The 21,539-nt window shown below is 45.5% G+C and overlaps 1 protein-coding gene across 1 annotated transcript; it reads right to left on the bottom strand.

Moving 5' to 3' along the window:
- Positions 1-18,196: 18,196 nt before the first annotated feature.
- On the bottom strand, positions 18,197-20,103 carry LOC101534037 (protein PIP-1-like). The gene is made up of 3 exons (XM_004599566.2): positions 19,973-20,103; positions 18,953-19,081; positions 18,197-18,801 (listed from the first exon to the last, which is right to left on the bottom strand). The coding sequence occupies exons 1-3, from the start codon at positions 20,031-20,033 to the stop codon at positions 18,644-18,646; spliced, it is 348 nt and encodes a 115-aa protein (XP_004599623.2). The 5' UTR covers positions 20,034-20,103; the 3' UTR covers positions 18,197-18,643.
- Between the last annotated feature and the right edge of the window lie 1,436 nt (positions 20,104-21,539).

Below are 21,539 nucleotides of genomic sequence, written 5' to 3'. Positions count from 1 at the left end.
CTGCAGAAGCAGTGGATACCTGCCTCATCAAGGACATCGAGAACCGTATCCCGACTGCCAAGGAGATCACAAGAAAGATGAGTGCCCTTGGAGGCCGAGAACTCTGAGGTCAGTCCTATTGGATTTCTCACAAGGGATTGAAGCAGCCCAGTACCCTGCTCATAGGGTCTCGTGACCTGGGAACTTAAGCCAGGAGCCCCGGGAGGCACTCAGAGACAAAAGGATTGTAGGAGGAGCTTCCTCTAGTTCTTAACTAGTTCCAGCCTTGGCTCCCAGCCCTCTCTTACACCAACCATCAGGGTTGCTTGTGAGCCCCATGTAGAGTTAAATTCTTCCTCACTCACTAAGTTGTTGGGGATTTCCCTGGTCACCTGCCTAAGACTTTTCTATTCTTCAATTATTAAATGCAAAGTTCTGTAAAAACAGTGCTTAATCACTATAAACTGCAAAGTTTAAATTGGGCTAAGAATCTCCCTGAAAAGTTTTTAGCAATTAAAAACTGTTAATGCTAAACAAGATGTAACTGTAAAGAACTTTGATGTTATGTTTGAACTCAGCTGCTATGTATGTCAATGTTGGTCTTTACACTGTTCCTGTACCACTCTGATTTCGGTTAAACACAAAAGCATGTTACCTCGGCAGAAATTATATAATATATAATATTGTTTCTCCCCATTTTTCTGCTCTTCCAAGAGCATGTTCCCCCTACATACATCTTTCAGGCCTAATTTTATAAAACACAGAAGGGGGATTTGTAGGAGGACATTGTGACCGTAGAAGGTCAGTGAGCACAGGATTACAGTTGTTTGGATATTTGGAGGAGAATAACCAAATGGCTACCTTTTGTATACCTGATGAGATATCATTTGTATAAGAACAGTTGAGTGGAAAGTAATATACAAGACAAAAGGACTTCCAAACAAAGGCATAGAAACAATTGATGGTTTTGTTGATGAACTAAGTATCTCTACCCTAATCCTGTATGGCCCTCAGTGTATAAAGTCTGATGCTACTAATAAACTACGGCTTTGACCATCACTCAGGGTCCACGTGTGTTATTATCGGCTCCGTGCACCAAGTCCATCGCTGCGGGACAGCGACACATGTGAACTAGTATGTGGCAGTCAGAGATGCTCTATGCTAGCAGCCCAACTCAGGACTCCCATGTGGGCTGGTGAATCAGTCTGGCCCAAATAGATCTTATGAACTCTCCATTTCAAATCCTAAGAACTCGGTCCCCATGCTTGGAAGCAAGTTCCGTGACTCCATTGCTAGGAATCACACAGAATTCATCCCTCACCTATGCTCACACTAACCTTATCCCTGGATGTCCTTAGGCAGCAATTACATTCCCTAAAAACCCTAGAGCTTGCCGTCAGGCGGTCAGAAGGCAGAGCCTGGCACCATATAGGCACACTGCCCCCCCAAAGCCTAGGACTAGATCACCATGTGGCGACTGCCCATGGGCCTAGTCCCGGGCATTGTGTCTGACCTGGCTCTGGTATTTTCTGCAAGCAGGTCACCACCACTATGAAGGGCTGCTGTCACCTGAGCTGCCAAGGTCAAACTCCAATTTCTTGATGAAGATACTAGTTTATATAAATTTTCCTCTAATCAGTGCTTTTGCATTAATCACATAGGTTTTCATATATTGTGCTGTCTCCACCATGTGCCTAAAGAAATTGTTATATTTGGGCCCAGTGCAGTAACCAGGTAGCCAAAGTCCTTGCCTTGCGTTTGCCAGGATCCCATATTGGTGCCAGTTCTAATCCCCACAGTCCCAATTCCCATTCACCTGCCTGCTTGTGGCCTGCAAAAGCAGTTGAGGAGGTACCAAAGGCTTGGGACCCTGCACCTGCGTGTGGGAGACCTGGAAAATGCATCTGTCTCCTGGCTTCGGATCAGCTCAGCTCCAGCCGTCATGGCTGCTGGGGAGTGAATCATTAGACAGAAGGTCTTCCTCTCTGTCTCTCCTTCTCTCTGTATATCTGAATTTCCAATAAAAATAAAGTAAATCTTTAAAAAAAGAAATTGTTGTTTCCATTTTGATTTCTTCCATGACTCATTGTTCATTAAGGAGCATATTGTTCTGTCACATTGTGCTTGCATATTTTCTAGATTTTCTTACGTTGTTAATTTCTAGATTCACTACATTGAGATCAGGAAGATACAGGATACTATTATGATTTCTTTGAATTTCATGAGGTTTGTATTATTGCAGAGCATGTAATCTGCATAGATAATGTTCCACTCACTAGGAAAAAAACGTGTATATATTTTATCATTAATAAAAGTAGGAGACCCTTTGAGGAAAATGAGCTGGTGAAAGTTCCCATTGTTATTACTTTGGGGCAAATGTCTCCCTACAAATCCATTCAGGTTTGATTTGATTAGCTGTGTTCCTCAGCAATGGGATCCTCATGTTGGTGGAAGGAATACAGGTACCTCAGCCTTCACTCTGGCACACCAGGTGTGAAAGAAGGAACCAGGAAGCTGGGACATGAACTGGCACATGAACTCAAGTAGTCTGATGTGAAATTAATATGTCTGAACCGAAGGCTTTACAACCAGGCCAAATATCAACCCAAAGAGTACCCTTTTTGAGAGTTAAAAGCACTATTGCAAAGTGTAATATTATCCGTGTAAGCAGACATAATGTCCACTACAATAGTAAGCAAGATTCAAACTTCCACGAAAATAACACCACTCAGAAACTGGATACAGTATTTAGAGATTTTATTGCCTGACATTAAAAGAAAAAAAGGAAGAAGAAGAAATCAATGGCTAGAGGCTTCCATGGCTTTGTGAGTCAGGACACTCTGATCCCAGTTGTTCCTGATTCTCTCAGCATTGTTTGGTATCTGGGAGGAATCTTCATTTCATTACTTTCATCACTTATGTATTTCTGTATCTCATTGCCTTTTATTACTTGTGTATGCCTGAAGAACATTCTATTGCACATATACAGATCTCATTCTTCAGGGCAAGAGCATGTACTTGTATTTCCTAGAATTCTCTGAGAAGTCTATTCCTTTACGTACTGCCTAACTCTTGTACATATCTACCTGAATCCTTTAATCAAATGTCAGCTGATTTAACTGTCGATGATTTTAGAGTCCAAGATGCAGCCCTTTCCTGGAATCACATACTGATGGGCATAGGACAAAGGAAATCATTCTGTGTAGTAATAGACCTAGTTCCATAGGGCCATACTATCACCTATTGAGTGGCAGAAAAAGGAAACAAGATTCGCAGGACAGTGTAGAGCCACAAGTAAATCAAGTCACACTCAGTGAACCTGCTTTCTGGTGATGAACTTATACCACTGCTACACTTACAATAATACCTTGCCTGTGAAGAAACATTAGTGATTATGGGAAACAGGGCTTAATACAGAGAAGTTCCCAAAAAAAAAAAAAAAAAAAAAAAAAAGGAAAAACACACAGACCCACACATCACCCATCTTCTCAGAGCACTGAATGTCTTAATGGATGCCCCATTTCACTGACATTTAAAAAGCATATCCTCGGGTCCGGCATGGTGGCCTAGCAGCTAAAGTCCTCACCTTGAACGAGCCAGGATCCCATATGATTGCCGGTTCTAATCCCAGCAGCTCCACTTCCCATCCAGCTCCCTGCTTGTGGCCTGGGAAAGCAGTCGAGGACGGTCCAATGCTTTGGGATCCTGCACCCATGTGGGCGACCTGGAAGAGGTTCCTAGCTCCTGGCTCCAGATCAGCGCAGCACCGGCCGTTGCGCTCACTTGGGGAGTGAATCATAGGACGGAAGATCTTTCTCTCTGTTTCTCTTCCTCTCTGTATAATAATATGACTTTGTAATAAAAACAAATAAATTTTTTAAGTGTATCCTCTATGGAAAATGCATGAGTTAGAAGCTGAAATTGAAGTAACCTCACCTGGACTGTCTCCACCATTCATAACTGACCAACTTCTAAAACTATTTCCTGTCAACAATAGATCAGCAGCATTGTTCAGAAAAAGTCAGGACCCTACATTTTCTGTGTGAAGCATGATTATCCCACTGGGTAGCATTGTTCAGTAACCCATGGACAGTCTACAGTATTTTAATCTCACAGTGCCATCACCTTACTTCTAGGTCATTAAACTCCACTGAAATCAAGAATCAGATAAATCCATATTGATTCAGAGAAACTAATGTGCAGATGCTCTATGTCTTCCTCAGGTTGTTTTTATTGTTGTTGTTGTTGTTGTTGTTGTTGTTTGGTTGGTTTTTTTTTTTTCATTAATTGAGGTGCTTGTAGAAATCTCTGCTCCAGGGTGAAATTGAAACATCAAAGCAACTACTAAGACAGTTAATTTTGATTGATCTCAGACAGCTTTTTGATATAGTGATCAACTGGTACAGTGTCGTCATTGCATAAATTGTGGTCATCACAGCAGAAGAGCAGATGTGAACTGTCAGGCTCACTTCTATAGTAAGGATAGCAACGATCTGAGCAATCGCTGTATCCAAGATATATGTATGACACTGTGGAAGGAAAAACAGGACCACATCATTTTGAGAGATAAGAAATTAAATCCTAAACACATTTTGATACAGGAAATTTGATCTGTATCAGCTTGACTACATGTATATCCAGCCAGCATCGCAGTGAGGCAGCATCAACCCAGTACCTTCCCCAGGCTTCTCTGATACACATAGGCACACCTTATGGGGGTGTAGTTTTAGAGGTGAACACAATCCAGCAGTGTTACTTCTCAGTAAGACAGGCTCCAATTCTTCAATGAACACCTGCTGATCTCTAGTAGGGGCTTACAGAAGGAGCAAGTACTGCGGTTATCAGCACCAAGAGGCTGTTTTGATGGACCAGAATTACGGACACTAACTAGTGGGCAATGGAGTGGATGCTATGAGATCTCATGTTGGGAAGTAACTTTGAAAACTGCTGAGATGCATGTGGTTATGCTAGAGGATCAAAACCAGCTGATTGTGGGACTCAGCTGAAAACAGAGGTTTAATGAGCAATAAACAAGCTGAACAGAGCCACCAGCATAATGGAAGAAAGAGAGTATTGAAGATCTTAAGACTTTGGGTACTTGGGCAAAGACAAATGTGGAGGAAGGGCCTTGAAACGCTCATGAATGCATTAGGGCTACAGTGAGATACTGGGGTTCAGGAAGCACCCTCTCCCTTTGGGCACAGTTTGAAAATGTTCCCAAAGGAATATTTTTATCAACTTCAGGATAACAGCTTCAATTACCAGTCATGATTTCCTGCATCCAACATGATGACTTAAAAGATGGTTTGAACCCTGATAGTTACATAAATGTAGACAGAACACTTCATCAAAACCCATGAGCCCATGAGATACTTACTGTTCTCTACATTAAACATTCTATAATGTCTGCAGACCTCACCATTTTTCGCGTTGCAGGTTGTATACATAGTTCTGCAGCGGCCAAAAATGTAATCATCACAGCGTCTACACAGGAGATCAAGGACTGCAGGATGAAAAGACTGTGCTGAGCCAGAGAGACATCACTATCACACCCCAACGATAACAGAGATCCTCTAACTGCCTGGAAATTACTGTTAGACTTTGCTCATGGGGATTTTTTGCACATGTGGTTGCATCAACAGTCACAGACAGTGCAGGATGAAATACGAGGATGATGTAATTCCAATTACAAACCTTTAGACAACGGAACAATTAATTGGAAGACAATAACACAGAATTGTCCTCTGCACAGTCCTACTCCACATTGCACTTATGGTGCAGCACATGTCCACATCTAGTGAGTAATGCAGTAATAAGTCACATAATGGAATGTTCTGGAAACAAGCTGAAAAGGCTGATATTTTCAAGAGGATCCATCTCTGGCTGACTGGAAGTTTGCATTTTGATCCATGGAAAACCACACATTTAGGGGTATAAAACTTGGAAGTCAGAGCTTGTTCCCCAAACAGGAAAATGAGTAAGGCAGAACCTGCAGCTAAGGGTAGACATGGCCACATGATCAGAGCTGAAGCCTCTTTTGTGAACCTGGATGTCATCCTTCAGGTCTTTCCTATCCTAAAGCGACACAATGGAAGGAAACAATGAGAAAGACAAGGACCACTTAAGTTTAGGGTCTAGTGTCATTGGGTAAAGTCAGCACCATGACACCACCTGGATACAGAGATTTTTCTCATTTCTTCACTGCAAGAATTTTAATTCACTTTACATTCACATTCATAATGTGTCACTAATCATATTATTCAACAAGTGAAGTTAACAAGACTGTATGACCACAGTTCCATAAGGGCTAAAAAGGATGCTATTATCTCAGCCACTCTTTCATTCCTACCCTTTTGATGTGTTCTATGAGAATGGCCACATATGTAAGAAAACATGACAGTTGTGTGACATTAATGTGTACTTCTTAGCAGAAATTGGCAATAAGGATACACATGTAAACACACACACACATACACACACACACATACACACACACACACACACACACATAGAGAAAGAGACAGTAAAAAATTATTGAGGATCAGCCCATAATACTGACCATGACTCTTCTCATTGCAATAGCTCAATATCTAAATGGTCAGAAAAGAAGTCACCTACTACCCCAAGTAACTCCATGACCTTCTTACTATCCCCCTGTCCCAGTTAGACAGGACCTCATCCACACCTTGGAAGGTCACAAGAGGGAAACATCCCAGGAACAGCAACATGAGCACAGACTTGTCCATCTCAATCCGGGCAGCAGGACGATGCGGCTGAATGGAAAAAGGCAGCATGAACTGAGCCCAGGAAAGTGGAGCACACGTTGTTCTCTGTGCAGACAAGGACACTTGGGATCCTACACTGAGCTGCTTCCAGTTATGGACAGGAGCTTCCTTTAAACACTTGCCAGTGGGCGTTTCACCACCACCTGAGAAATGGAACGATTTCCACACAGCCAACCCCTTTGCAGTTTTCAAATGTTCCTTCTGTCTCCAATTTGGTGAATCAGGCTGTCTTCCTTGTACCCTCCCAAAGTCTGAGCTCCTATCAGCACCAATGTGACGCTGCCACCTTACTGAACTATGCTGTCGTCAGTGACTGTACTGACCACAGCAAACACTAAGCACATTTTGTTTGTCAGCAACTACATATTCTGCATCAGAAAATATCTGCATTGAGATGAACTTTCATCCTAAAACAGGCATAGGGACAGGTCAAATCTTTTCCGCACAGATTCTTCCTTTCCGTCCTGTCAGTGTCTTCAAATCACTGATTATCTCTGATGAATTTAGACAAGCACTCCAACACATAGCATGTTCGGAATCCAGTAAACATGAGAAGCAAGACCGTTAAAGCTAAAGAAAAAAAAATGTAGCTTGAGTGCCAGACATGGTGTCAGGAAACAGTGGCTATCTTGCAGGTGTTCCCGTATCACCTTTCCCAGAAGAATTCTCTAGTAGCAGAAACCTTCTCAGTCAGTATCACACTTGGACCACAGCCCTCCATGCTCTACATGTTGATAGACAAAGCAGGTACATGTCCTTCTTGCAGCCACAGTTGGGGAGTCACTGTGTCCTGTCCCTAGTGCCCAGAGTGTCAAATGAGTCTTCAAATAGTTGACTTTGGAATTCTAGGGTTTCAAACACTTCTCAATTCCAAACTCCACCATCAAAAATTGCAACTAATGTGAAAAAAAGGAATAAATAAACAAGCCACCATATTTCCATTGATTTATTTGTCAGAATTTAGTTAGTTCCTGGGAAGTATTCGTTGCAGATTTAGATCAGACTGCTGGCAATAAACGCACACAAAGTGATGCTGGTGTGGGAAATGTTACGAACTCTAGATTATGATCAATTGTTTTGTGATAAAAAAAAAAATAACCTGCTCAGTTCTCACATGGTTTGGTACAAATTTCAGCAAGTATGCATGCAATAAATTCTCATGCAAGAGCTACTCATTCACAATGCTGAGTTAAATCCACTTTATTTACCCATGGATCCCACCCTGAACTGTCCTGTGAAGCTCGCTGTCAACCCCAACACCACACTACACTGCTGACCCCACAAACACATGCACGCATGTTGTCCCTGTGTCTTTTCTCCCATGACCAATCAGAGATACAGCCAAAAGATTTGGGATTTTTTTTTTTCTTTATGGGGGATTGGCACAGGAGGAGATGGTGAAGGAGCAGGTAATGCTTGAATGACATATAAGACTGAAGTGTGGAAAATTAGGAAATTCAAGACTTTCAGACTTTGCGTTAGTATCCTAGGTAACTTTAGGGAACTATCACTTCTCTACTTGTCAGGGTCGAGCAACCACCATTTCCAGTGTGCCCTGTCTCACCATCTCTTCGGTATCGATTCCTGATCCCATAGCCGGTACATACAGAGAAGCGGGGACTTGCCATGGAAATCCAGTGAGGACACGCTTGATAAAGGAAGATGCCACACACACTTATCCATTGTACCAGGTGTCCTGGTGTTTTCCTTTTATCACAAGACAGCCAGTAGATTGACTATCTGTTCCCTGAGCACAGGGCACTATGCTGATGACAGGAATGGGGAGATACTCTTTGTTTCATTTTGTTCCAGTGCATGTATACAGCTAATTCAGTTTGATTCAACATCCAGACACTTGTTGCTAGCTTACTTTATTTTTAACTGTCTTCAAGTTACTCATTTTGTGTTTCTTTTAGATTTTTTTTTTTTTGGTTTATTCTTTTTATAACATTCAGCATAATTCAAAAACACGATCTTGGGAATGTCATAATTTTCCCTCTTTCCTTCACACTGTGATCCTTCTTCCCACCTTCCTTCTTGCTTGCTTGCTTTCATTATCTTTGTTTCCTTCTTCTATTTTTAAAATAATATGTATTTTTTCACATTGCGCTCAAGGGTTTATTTCTCCATGTAAGTAGTGCTCAACAAGCAACAGCAAAAAAAAGAAAGAAAGAAAGAAAGAGAAAAAAGAAGGAGAGAAGGAATAAAAGAAAGAAATTTATTGTGGGATGCCAGCATGGAGGTAGAGTAATCCTCACAAATTTTGTTGACACTGGACACTGAGTATTCATGTCACACAAGTAAACTGTGGGTCTAAATGAGGTTGATATGTTCATCAGTTTGGTTGTGATGATCATTTTACAAGATATATGAAAACATTCTATACTCTGTGATGATATGCAATTCTTACTGTCTATCATATAATGATAAGAGAGGCAGGATATCTATATGAAAAAGGGGGCTGATATGCTAATGTAAACAATGAAAGGACACGATGCTTTAGGCAATGAAGACTTACAAGGGAATATTATCAACCCTATGTATATAAATTGAACAACTTCAATAAAATGTTCCAATTCAGCCATCATCCAATAATTTCACACCTGACTGTGTACCTCTTCCACCAGGGAAACATAGAAACCTCTGAAGCATCTGACCAGTATGGAGTATAAAGCGCTATACACATTTAGCAACTAAGTTCAACATTCAAAACATGTTCAAATTTTTCTCTTCACATACTTGCTTTTCGTAAAGCTCTAGACCATTGAAAGCCAGGATTGCAAGAACCATGTAAGATACATTTCCTTACACATACAAAGTACAGATGAGAGTCGGAATAGATGTGTGAGCCATTCCTGAGTTGGGACTGTAGGCTGGCCAGGCTAGGTCAAGCTGTGGCATTTACAGTCCCAGTTCTCACTGGTGAGTACTACAGCCCAGCCCTGTCCACTCTGCTCTCATCCCCAGATTTCATGCAAGCAGGCGAGAACAGAAGCCTAGTCAGGAATGGCTGGTGAGTGCTGGTGGATACTTTGTCCTGGCCCACTCCTACATCCAAATCTTGGGTATGTCTATGAGTACTGCAATTTGGGCAAACCCAGCCTACTCGCAACCATAGTTCCTACGAGTGTTGGTTTCATAGTCATGCCTTGCTTGACCTGTCACCTTCCCCAGCTCTTATGTAAACCATCAGGTATTACAATCACATAGGGATGAACCCAAAAATTCCCCCACAGAATCTGGCCCAGATTCAGTTTTTCGGTGTGGAGGTTAGTGCCATGGCCCAGTCTATCATGGCCTACCCCTAGCCCCTACACTAACTGGTAGGTACTATCGCCTATTCCTGCCAGGTAGACTCCAGCCCTAACTTTTGTGTGTGCCACTGGGCTGTAATAGATGCCAGCTAGCCCAACCTAGGTCTCCCACATGGGCAAGTGTCCTGGTCTGACCCAGACATAACCCCCGGCATACACACCCATCCAAACCACCTGGTCTCAACCCTCCGGTTACCTGCAGTTGCAGTGGCTTATTCCAGAGAAGTCCCCCTGAAGTCATCCCTCACCTATAATGAACTTCATCAGTGGTTCCTTGACCCACACATTCCCAAACCCCTTCCCAGGGCAATTCACAGCCACCATGTGCATAGCTACATCAGTGAGACACCAGACCTGGTCTTCTAGTGCTGCAAATGCCAGCCTGGGGTGCAGCCAGCCTGCCCAGGGACCACACCTCAAGATAATCTAAATTCTAAGTTTCTATGTGTGATTTTGGCTTTGTAATATATGTCAGCATGTTTGCATGTACTGAATGTTTAAAATTTCAGGAAGAGGGCCCAGTGTGATAGCCTAGTGACTAATGTCCTAGCCTTGATGGACCTTCTGTCCTGTTCCCCCCAGCAGCTATTAGAGTCCACAGTTGCTGCCCTGCGGGGAGCATTCCAGAAGCACTTTTCAGGAGCGCAGCCTGCGACCTGTGTGTGGAGTCTGCCGGATGCAGCAGGTGTGCTGCAGGAACCTGAGGCTCCTCCTGCAAACCTCACAGCCCTGCTTCTCCTCCTTGGCAGTGACTGGCGTCCCAGCATTCTCAGGCTCATTTGCTGCTTCCGTTTCTGGCTCTGAGAAGAGCTCTGTGTCCACCGTGGAGCAGGAGGCCTTAGACACTGGCAGCTCCTAGGATGCGCTGGGAAGGGAATTTGCATCTTCCTGGAGCTGGCCTGGTAAGAGAGAGCAGAGTGTGGGCTCCTCGGACAGCCTGGGGCCCAACCTCCCAGGGGTCCTAAAGGGGGTAAAGGCTGTGTGACAGGAGGGGGAGACTCACTGTAAGTCTAGCTGCAGTGGGTAGCTCTGGAGGAGCTCTGCGGAGAGAAGATGGTGTCGCTGCTAATGCAGTTCTGGGGCAGGCAGTTCTGCATGCTGTGAAGCCCAGTGATGGGCAAGACTAAAAGAACCCAGGATTGTGGAGCACAAGGTCAGGCGTCCTCCCTTCCCTGTTGCCAGGCAGTAGGCAGAGATCTGCCAGGTACTACCTGGCTTCTGGATCCTGGGGAACATTCAAGACCTCGCCAAAGGGGCCAAACCACCAGCGCACCCTGGTGTCCTTGGCCGTAAACCTCATCCACGCCTCCACGCTGAGCAGTAAGCCCAGCATGTCTGTCAGGCTCAGGCTGCAGGGCCGCGGCAGCACATAGCGGCCAGCCATGATGCGGTTCCGCAGCTCCTCCGCAGTTTCCTCAGGGTAGGGCAGTGTCACCGTCAGTATCGCAAATAGAGTCACCCCCAAACTCTACATGTCTGCCTGAAAGGCATCATATTCCTCCCCGGAAAAGATTTCCCGGCACAGTACTCCAGGGTTCCACAGAAACCACTTACCCACGCCCCCTCGATCCGCCGGCAGCTCAATCAGTTTTACATTCATCTACTGCCAGTAATTTACTGTGGAGATGATGTGGGCGGACAGCAAGTGGGCCTCTGACTCCTCGAGGCCACCTCACTCCCATACGTAACGATGGAGGGTGCCTCTGCTGGCTAGCTCCATAACCAGGAACACAAACCTACCCAGACACTTCTCATCCAGGAGATTCACGAAGTGGTCATGCCGCAGGCTGCGCATCATGCTTGCTTCCCGGGCCACAGTGTGAGGTGGTGCCTCGGCGTTCCCGCAGGAAGATCTTCACCGCCACGTCCCTACCCGTAGCCAACTGGCGGGCGAGCTTCACTATGCGCAAATTAGAATCCTGGCTGCTCTGCTTCCAATCCTGCTGCCTGCTAATGTGCCTGCAAAGGCACCAGAAGATGACCCAAGAGCCTGGCTTCCTGCAACCCATATGGGAAACACTTGGAATTTCAGAATCCTGGTTTTAGCCTAAACCAGCCCTGGCCATTGAGGCTGTCTAGGAAATGAATGAATAGATGCAAGATTGTGTGTGTGCTTGTATGTCTGTGCATCCCTGCCTCTCTGTAACTTTACTTTTAAACTGAATGATTTTTTGTAAAACAGCCAAGAATGTCAGTCCTCCTGATCAAGACAGAGGAGCCCTGTGGCCTCATCGCCTCCTTGATTCCCCTGCATTATGAATGTGACACTGAGTTTGGAGTTTGAACAAGAAGTTTGGAGGGGCCCTGACATTTGTCACCACTAAACCTGCCTTGCATAAAAGGAGTCTTTTATATTAGACTTCCACCATGGTCTCCATAGCCCCAGCTCCTGGCCCACCACTTCCCACCTCCTGTGACACCAAGCTGAGGATGCACCATTGTCTGTCCAACCTTTCTCCCACTACTGGTTGGAGTAGGTCCCAGGATTAGGGACACACCAGGTGTCCTAGATTGTTGGTGGTGTTGATCTTGCTGGAACCTGCTTGCTCTTCGATATGAGGGCCATATGGACCTTTTGACCTGTACGATGCCAAAATCTGTATTATTTTCACTGTGGGACCGGTGCAGTGCACTGAGCTCAGTAAATTCTCAATGAGCTCAGTGCATGTGCAGTTCACTGTCATCCCTGTAGTCTTAAAACTTTGCCACACTGTACAAAAGGCACCTGAATCACAGAAGATGGTTAAGAAATTGCAATTGTTTTTAACATACTGGTTACTCAATACTATAACTATTAGCTACACAACGAAGTTAATTGTTGCTGAGGGTACGTTGGAGCCTTTAATTGATAGTCTGATGGTTCTGCCCTCGGACCGGACAGGGTCTCCCCAGGAAGCTGAGGAACTAGATTGGACTATGGGATGTTGGACTCTGTGTTTGGTTTAGGCTTGCAAAGAGGGAATCTCAACTGTACTTGATCAGTGGATATGCAACAAGGTGGAATATTCCACATGGGGGGAGGACGGGAGGAGGGGTGGGGTGATTCCCAGTTCCAACGAAACTGTATCACATAATACAATGTAATCAATGAATAAAAAAAAAAAAAGGCACCTGATGCGCCACTACTATAGTTCTTGATCTGCTGGCCATTAGGTCTAAGGGGTACCCAGACCTGTCTTGGGTGGAACCTAGAGGATAACACGTTGTTTCAGTTCACTGAGCCAGAAATGAGTTCACTTCCACCCAGCTCAGCATATGTGCAGTTCTGCCCCACAGCCCTTGCCTCCGTCTGTTTAAATGTGTCTTTACCCAATTCTGCCATCTTGATTCTCAGAATAGGGTAATGATACATTTAAAGAGATAGAGAAACATTAGCCAGTGTGAAACAGAGAGGGTACATGCCAGGAACTAAGAGAGGACAGAGCAACAGACGCAATGGTGTGGTGTTGCAGTGACCAATACCAAGAAGCTTTTAGCAACCAGTGATCTGAACTGCACTGGTAGCCAGAACACCACCAGCAACAAGGTGGGAAGGGACATTCACTGGGACTTCAAGAGGTAAACCCAGATAAAGAACTGCCCATCCTGCAGGTCTGTTTGATTTGACCAGGAGCAGAGTCCAAGTGTGAGGGCCCAGACCAGTGGTTCAGGAACAGGGTGGATTTCACAGCCCAGTTAACACTGTACAGCCAAAATGGTCACTGTTTTATTTAAGGAGGCAAAGGCTATGGAGAAGAAGAAGAAGAAGAAGAAGAAGAAGAAGAAGAAGAAGAAGAAGAAGAAGAAGAAGAAGAAGGAGGAGGAGGAGGAGGAGGAGGAGGAGGAGGAGGAGGAGGAGGAGGAGGAGGAGGAGCGATTTGACATTTTTTTTTAAAAAGGGGGGGAAAAAAAGAAAGTGAGAGTTTTAAAAAAAAATAGGGTCCCAGGCCAACGTGCTGGCCAACTGGATGTGGGGACCCATGCATGCACTTGATTTCAACATGTGGATCCCACAGGAAAACCTGGTTCAGGAACCCACATGCTCGTGGGTGGGGTAGGGATGCTCTGCACTGCTCAGAGAAGGGGATATGGGATGTGTGGGAGGGGGACTGCAGACAATATGCTACAGATATGACTTCTGAGGGACTTCTACCAATCAAACCTTTTCCGTTACAGATAAGTGAGGGGGTTGAGACCAGGTTTGGAGGTAAAAAAAAAATGAAGAACCTTTCTGGGTCACACCAATGCACCTGCCCACGTGGTAGGCTTGAGCTGGGCTAGTTAGCATTGACATCCGCTGACCACCACCCACATGAAAACTAGGCTTGGGGTTGGGGAGAGGTCTGTAGGCAGGGCTAGAATATAATATCCACCAGGGAGTGCCAGAACAAGGAATGGGTCACATTAGGTTGGGCCGTGACACTAAATGGCAAGTGAGGAAAATGGGCCTGGGGGCAGATCCAGTGGAGGATATGTGGGCTCACCCATATAGGGCTGCAGTACCTGCCTGTTTGCTCGAGTTATGGGTGGTGAGAGGTCAAACTAGACATGACCATGGAACTCACCAAAACTCATGGGAATGTGGGTTTGGGATCAGGCCAGGCTGATTCCAGATGCACCATTTGCAGATGCATCCAAAATTTGGGTGTGGGGTGGGATGAACCAAAAATTCCACCAGCACACACAAAGGCCCAGGCTGGGTGGGGGAGGGTAGACTATGCCAGGTAAGGACTTGAAACCAAAAACCATGCATGAGATTTGGGTCTTGTTGTGGACCTTGTGGGGGACTTGGAAGCCTCCCCTATTGGGCTGTAGTTTCCACTGCTGAGCATGTGAGTCAGGACTGCATGTTGGTCAGGCTAGGAAAGGTTGCCCCACTTGTGGGCAGGTGTTTGGGTTGGTTTAGGGTTGAGGGAAAAGTGGACTGGGCAGAACTAGGCTAAATCGTAGCACGCTGGTTAGTGCAGGAGCCAGGATAAAGTGCAGGGCATGCCAGACTAGGCTTTCACACCCACTGGCTTGCATGAAAGCCAGGGATAGGGACAGGCTGGGCAGGGCTAGACTGCAGCACCCACCAGTGAGAGTTGATACTGGAAACAGGTTGCACCAATCCAAGCTGTAGCATACGACAAAGGCAAAGAAAGGAGATGGACTATGTTTGGCTGGGTCAGAGCAACTAACAGCATATGCAAGATCTGTAGCTAGCAGCAGGCCAGGTCTGGGAGCTAAGGATGGGCTTCTATTGGGCTGCAGTTCCCGCTGGTGAGTACAAGAGTCAGAATGGGGTCAGCAGACTGGAATGGACACGGTTGTAGCATCCCTCAGCATGGGTGTGGACTGAATCTCGGGTGTGCCAGACTTGGCTGGGCCCTAGCATCCACTGGTGCTCACAAGAGCCAGGATGGGTGTAGGACAGCCTGGGCTAGGTCTTGACACCTGCGGAACCACATGAGAGCCAGATCTCAGGATGTCAGGCAGGGTTGATCATAGCACCTATCAGTAAGACCCAGAATGGTGTAGGCCAGTCACACAAGGCTGCCACACCTGCTGATGAAGGCCAAATCAGGCTGCCAAGCATCCATTACTATGTGCAAAATCTGCAACTGGGAGGTGATCTGATAAAGAAGCCTAAGGTACTCCTCTGTCAGAATGCAGTCCCTGCTGGTGAGCACAAGAATCAACCCAGGCAAGGCAAGCTTATAGTACCTGCCGGAATATGTGTGGCTCAGGTCTGGGGCCAGGCCAGGCTGGGCCAGTTCATAGCACACACTGGCAGATGTGAGAACCAGGATGGGGTGTGGGACAGACCAGGTTTGGTTGAAACACCAGCCAGTTCACTCTAGAGCTGGGACTGGGGGCAGTCCAAGCTGGGCTAGCTGCAGCACCTGCCAGTATAAGCTGGAACAGGAGGCAGGCCAGGCTGAGCCAGGCTGCAGGACACACTGGAGAAAGTCAAGGTGATATAGGCCATGTCAGCTGGGCTGAAGCACCCACCAGCACATGTATGACCCTTGGGAGGGTGGGAACCCAGTAGGGGGGCTCTAGGCACTATCCTGCTGAGCCATTCTCTCACTGGTGAGTGTGAGAGCTGGAACTTGGGACAGACCAGGCAGGACAGGGCTACAACACATTTGTCTGCATATGAACTGGGTTAGGGGAAGAGCCAGGCAGGGCTAAGCGACCATATCCACTGGTACATGTGTGAGCCAGAGTAAATACATGCTAGTCTGGCACTGACTTAGCATCAGCTGGCAAGTACTAGGAATGCAAACCCGTTCTGTGAGGCTAGACCATAGTACCACCTCGAAAGTGCAAGATCTGGGGCTAGGAGTGGGCATAGTATAGAAAGTGTGGACACCTCTGTGATGGGCTGCAGCTCTCAGTAACGAGCATGCGAACCAGGGCCAAGGGTAGATGTCACTGGGTAGATGGTACCACCCACCAGCACAAATGAGGGCTGGAAGTGGGGTTTGTTGGGCTGAGCTAGGCATCAACACCAATTGGTATGTAAAAAAGCTGAAAGGGTTGTGGGACAGACTGAATCAGTCTGCTGTATATACCAGCATGAACAGGAACTAGGTTACTGGCAGGCCTGGTGGGGACTTTTGAGGTCCACTCCAACTAAGTTGCAGTTCTTGTGGTGTGCCTGAGGATCACGTATGTAGTGGGCAGAGTTAGGCTGGGCTGCAGCATCCGTTGGTTTGCGCATGAGATGTGGCTGAGTACAGAACTCACTAGGTGACTGCAACTACGTGTGTGTGTGTGTGTGTGTGTGTGCACGCGCGCACGCATGTTGGCTGATGCGGGTGACAGGCTGAACTGACAGACTGAACCCTGAACTGTCTGTATACACAAGAATCAGGTCTGGGGTCACCTCTGCTGAAGTTTTTTTGGGATGCCCCCAACTGGACCATTAGACTCAAAACTCCAACAGTGAGGAAAATCACAGGATCTGTGGTGTTACTGTGAAGTACAAGTATCAGAATGAGATTCCTCAGTGGCTGAAGCAGTGGATACCATGCCCAGATGCACATGGGGAACAGAACAGCTCACTGAGGCCTACAGAAGACATCTAGTACCATTTCAGAGGAAGGAGGGCAGAACAAATTGGACAACTCTCCTGGCCAAACTTTGACAGCAAGTATCTTAGCAAGTGGAGATTCTAAGTCCAACTATGTCAATCAGTGGATGTTGGAAGGATTTCTTCAACCTTAGTGCAATAAAATCAACAGCATCTCAAAACTATCAAATCCAATTAAGCAGTACCCTCAGAACATACTCCACATCAGGCACCCTGGGATGACATCAAGTGGCCATCATCCATCCCCAGGTACTGATGCCTTTAGGCTGTTGGGAGAAGCCCTACCCCCTTATCGCTCCACTTCCCCCAGATACAGGAGGAAAAATAAATTGGACGCAATTGTCTCATTCACTTTCCCCCCTTCCTCAACACTTCCCACCCTAATCACTGGTCCATATGGCATACATCCTTCTCAACTATGTAAGCATCATCAAAAATAAAATTATTTTAAAAACCAAATAAATAAAATTCAAAGAAAATTAATATATTTTTGTCTTTTCAAATGAAAAAATGTCCCACTTTATTATATATAATAAATGCGAAGTAATCAGTAAATGATTTTTAAATGGAAATACTAGTATCTATTTTACCACAATGGATGCAAAGGGGAAAACAAAGTAAGGAAGGAATAAGGGCAGAGGTGTTGAGAAAGAAGGAGGGAAGGAGGAAGGAAGGAAAAATGGAATTTGAATTGCCTGTGTCAGTCTAGAACGTCTTTTTTTTTTTTAAGATTTATTCATTTTATTACAGCCAGATATACACAGAGGAGGAGACACAGAGAGGAAGATCTTCCGTCCAATGATTCACTCCCCAAGTGAGCCGCAACGGGCCCGATGCTGCGCCGATCCAAAGCCGGGAACCTGGAACCTCTTCCAGGTCTCCCACACGGGTACAGGGTCCCAATGCATTGGGCCGTCCTCAACTGCTTTCCCAGGCCACAAGCAGGGAGCTGGATGGGAAGTGGAGCTGCCGGGATTAGAACCGGCGCCCATATGGGATCCTGGGGTTTTCAAGGCAAGGACTTTAGCCGCTAGGCCACGCTGCCGGGCCCTAGTCTAGAATATCTTTCTAGGCACTAAGATCTCTCTGTCTACTAACCACTTAGAAGAATCTCCCCATGATTCCAGAGATTCCTAATCTGTAATGAAATGCAACCCATCTCTGTTCTATGAACCTGAAAGTCATTTCTAAGTTAGTGGGGCCAGAAATCAAAAAGTTAGCCAACTAAAGCAACTAAAGCAATAAGTGATAGACTGTGAGACAAGAGGAAATGCAGAGCAAGGAAGATTGGTGGTAATTCCAGATGGACTTGAAAGAGACAGAAAACACACAGGAAATGAGAGTCCTCATTGTGGAGAGAAGGAAGCAATGGCCAGGACAGAAGAGAATGATACTGCAGATTATGTGAGGGCACTACACACTCAGTGGAGCACACATGGTTAGGAATGGGCCAGTGACTTCAAGAGAAGAAACAGATGAAGTGGTCTCTGCCAAAGAATTTGCAGTTAGTTCAGTCTTGTCTTTGGTAAGTTTCCTAGATATTTGTTACAGAAATCTTTATCTTTACAGCAATGGCTAGATACCTTCAGGTGCCCAAGGTACATATGATTAAATGAACAATGGGAGTAGCAGTCCAACTCAGTGTGATTGTGTACCCATTTATCTGGAAAAGAAGAGCACACACATTAATACTACAGACAACACTTGGACCTCTCAACAGCAGCTTGACTTACTCCCACACCAAGTCTGGTCCCTAGCATAGGAACGTGATCTCCTCCCAGCAAGGACTCTATCAGACTGGCTCAACCACTTACTTCTCTGGTTGAAAAGGAAGAAATTCCTGGTTCTGCATCCAAATCCATACTCAACAGTGCAGTTGTCTTTGCCTATCAAGCAATTGCCTCTTTTAAAATTCTTGCAGACCATACACACGACAGCTTGAGCTGGAGAAACAGACATCAGTGTTGAGCCCAGGATACAATGTGCTGGAAACAAGATTAGCTGCAAACCAGTGGATCCAGGAATTATTATCACTATATAAGGGGCTAGAAATGATCACGTCAGATTGTATTTGATTACTTAAGGAGCTGAGGGGTTCCACAATAGCTAAGTGGATCCCTTATATTTTATCTCCAGTGAGATCAAAACTGCTACCGGGGTTCTGATCTCGCTGGAAATAAGACGTAAGGGATCCATTTAGCCATTGGCCTGTTGTGCAAAAATCATTAGTGTATTTACATATGGTCACTCTGAGGCCAAATGCCTCTTGTAAATGGATGAGGTCAAAGCACTGGACTGACTCCAAAGTTGGAAGTTAGTCTCACAAGATTTCCTGCCACCACCACCTTTCAAAACAGAAATACAACATCCCAATAGAACAAATGAGCAGAGGGTACTTACTTTGGAAATACTGGTTTATTATGAGACCAACAGTGATACCTTCACAGTACCCTTCAAGTAGAAGACTGCTTATAGGCTACGTCTACCTAAAATGTCTCAAGAAAATGTAGGTTCTGTAGCTTAGGACTACCCAGGATGCCTAAGAAGTCTGAAATTCAAAAAAACACTCCAATCTACACTTAACCCAACTCTGAGACTATTAAAAGAGGACTAACTCTTAGCCAAGTAGGAGTCAAGGTAAGGATACAAATCTTCAGTTCTCCAATTCTTGCTGCTCAGACCATCACTGAATTAAACTTGACATTGTATCCCCATCTTAGTCATATAGTGCGTAAGCTGGTCAGAGCAGCATCTGGGGTCTGCTGCTCAAAACCTCCAAACCTCCTCACCCTTTCCTTACCCCCTGCACCAACCAGCCAGGACCTCACCCACACCTTGAAAGATCACAAGAGAGAAAAATCCCAGGAGCAGCAATATGAGCAGGAACTTGTTCATCTCAGGACAGCAGGACAATGCAACCAGGTGGCAGGAGCTGGGAAACAATGTGCCCAGGATGGGAGACAGTCTGCTCTGGAGGATGAAGGCAGCTAAGAACAAGGGCATTGCTACTTCCAAGCCGTGGGCAGAGGCTTCCTTTACACACCTGTTGGTGGGTGTTTCACCACCACCTAGACTCCGGAAAGCTTCCTACTCAGTCAGTCCCTTTTCTGAGCTCCTCCACCTGTCTCCTTTTGAATGAGGTCAGGATTTTCATATCTTCGCTACCTTCGTTAGGTTTGAACTCATAGTAAGCACCAGTTCTCTTCTACTGAGGAACTCTCCCCAGTGATGGGTATACTGACAGCAGTATACTCAATACTTCTTACATACCAAGATCTGCAACTACTGCCTCCCCTGAAATATACCTTCAGTTCACCTCAGACATATCAGAAATGCAGCAAGCACTGTCCCATCAATGTAACAAAGTAACCAAGACCTCATAGATGGCTGTTGTGCTGAAAAAGTGTGAAACAATTCCTGTTTCTATCTTTCTGGTCCTCAAAACCAGAAGCCCATGCCAATCAAGGTGATTTAGGTAGACAGAGTATCTCACTCACTACACATTTCATCATAGAGCCTATATCAGGATGTGTTCCATAAGGTACTTAGGATGCAAAATATGATTTGTATTTTCAGGTAAACATTTTTTGCTGCTAGTCTCAAAAGTTTCAATTCAGGAATTGTGCTTCAGAAAGACAGTTAAGCTCTCAGACATTCAGCAGACTTGGAGTTGCAGCCAAAGGGAGAAACAAGATCATGGCGTATGATCATGACTGTTCATGCTGAGTGCCTGAGAACACATTTCATGCCACGATGGCCTTCTGTCTGCCTATCCCATTCTCTGGCTAGATAACTCTTTGATGACATAGAGCTTCATAGCCAGGGTCACCAGTGAGCAAGAGCAGCTTCAGCACAGCACATGCTGATGGACAGAATAGGCATCACTCTGTACTGCCAATGAAAAAGGAAGAACAAAACAATAATGAACAGAGCATCTGCCTGACCAGAGAGCAAGGCCTGGGACTCCCATGCAGCCACAGTTTGAGAGTCCAGTTGCATCTCCCATCTTGAGAGTACAGCTTAAATACATACCTGCTCCTCCTCCCTTGCCTTCTGAAGACAAAGGTTATGCACAACATAAACTAGAGAGCTATGTGGTGCATGAACAATCCCATGTACGTTCCAGATCCCAGAACCAAGTCACTGTGTTGTGTCCCTATTCTCCAGTGTGTGCCATGAGCCTCTGCAACAGTAGTTCTGGAATTTCAGGAGATGCTCATTGTTCTCAATCTTACACCAGCAATCAGCCCGTTGCTAAAAAAAAAAAAAAAAAAAAAAGGCCCTGACACAGTAGCCTAACGACTAATGTCCTCACCTTGAACGTGTCCGGATCCCATATAGGCGCCAGTTCTAATCTCAACTGCCCCACTTCCCATCCAGCTCCCTGCTTGTGACCTGGGA

Source organism: Ochotona princeps, chromosome 4, assembly GCF_030435755.1.
Source record: "Ochotona princeps isolate mOchPri1 chromosome 4, mOchPri1.hap1, whole genome shotgun sequence".
NCBI classification, from domain to species: Eukaryota; Metazoa; Chordata; class Mammalia; order Lagomorpha; family Ochotonidae; genus Ochotona; species Ochotona princeps.
This window is presented reverse-complemented; position numbering and strand designations above follow the sequence as displayed.

Bases quoted from the DNA above. Each gene is read 5' to 3' on its own strand.
- LOC101534037 (XM_004599566.2), bottom strand. From the start codon at position 20,033: ATGAACAAGTTCCTGCTCATATTGCTGCTCCTGGGATTTTTCTCTCTT. The intron at 19,082-19,972 runs GTGTGGGTGAGG...CTGTTTCTCCAG, and splicing joins CTCTCTTGTGATCTTTCAAG to CTCAAGCTGTCGTGTGTATG. The intron at 18,802-18,952 runs GTAAGTGGTTGA...CTTCTTTTCCAG, and splicing joins CTTCCTTTTCAACCAGAGAA to ATAAATGGGTACACAATCAC.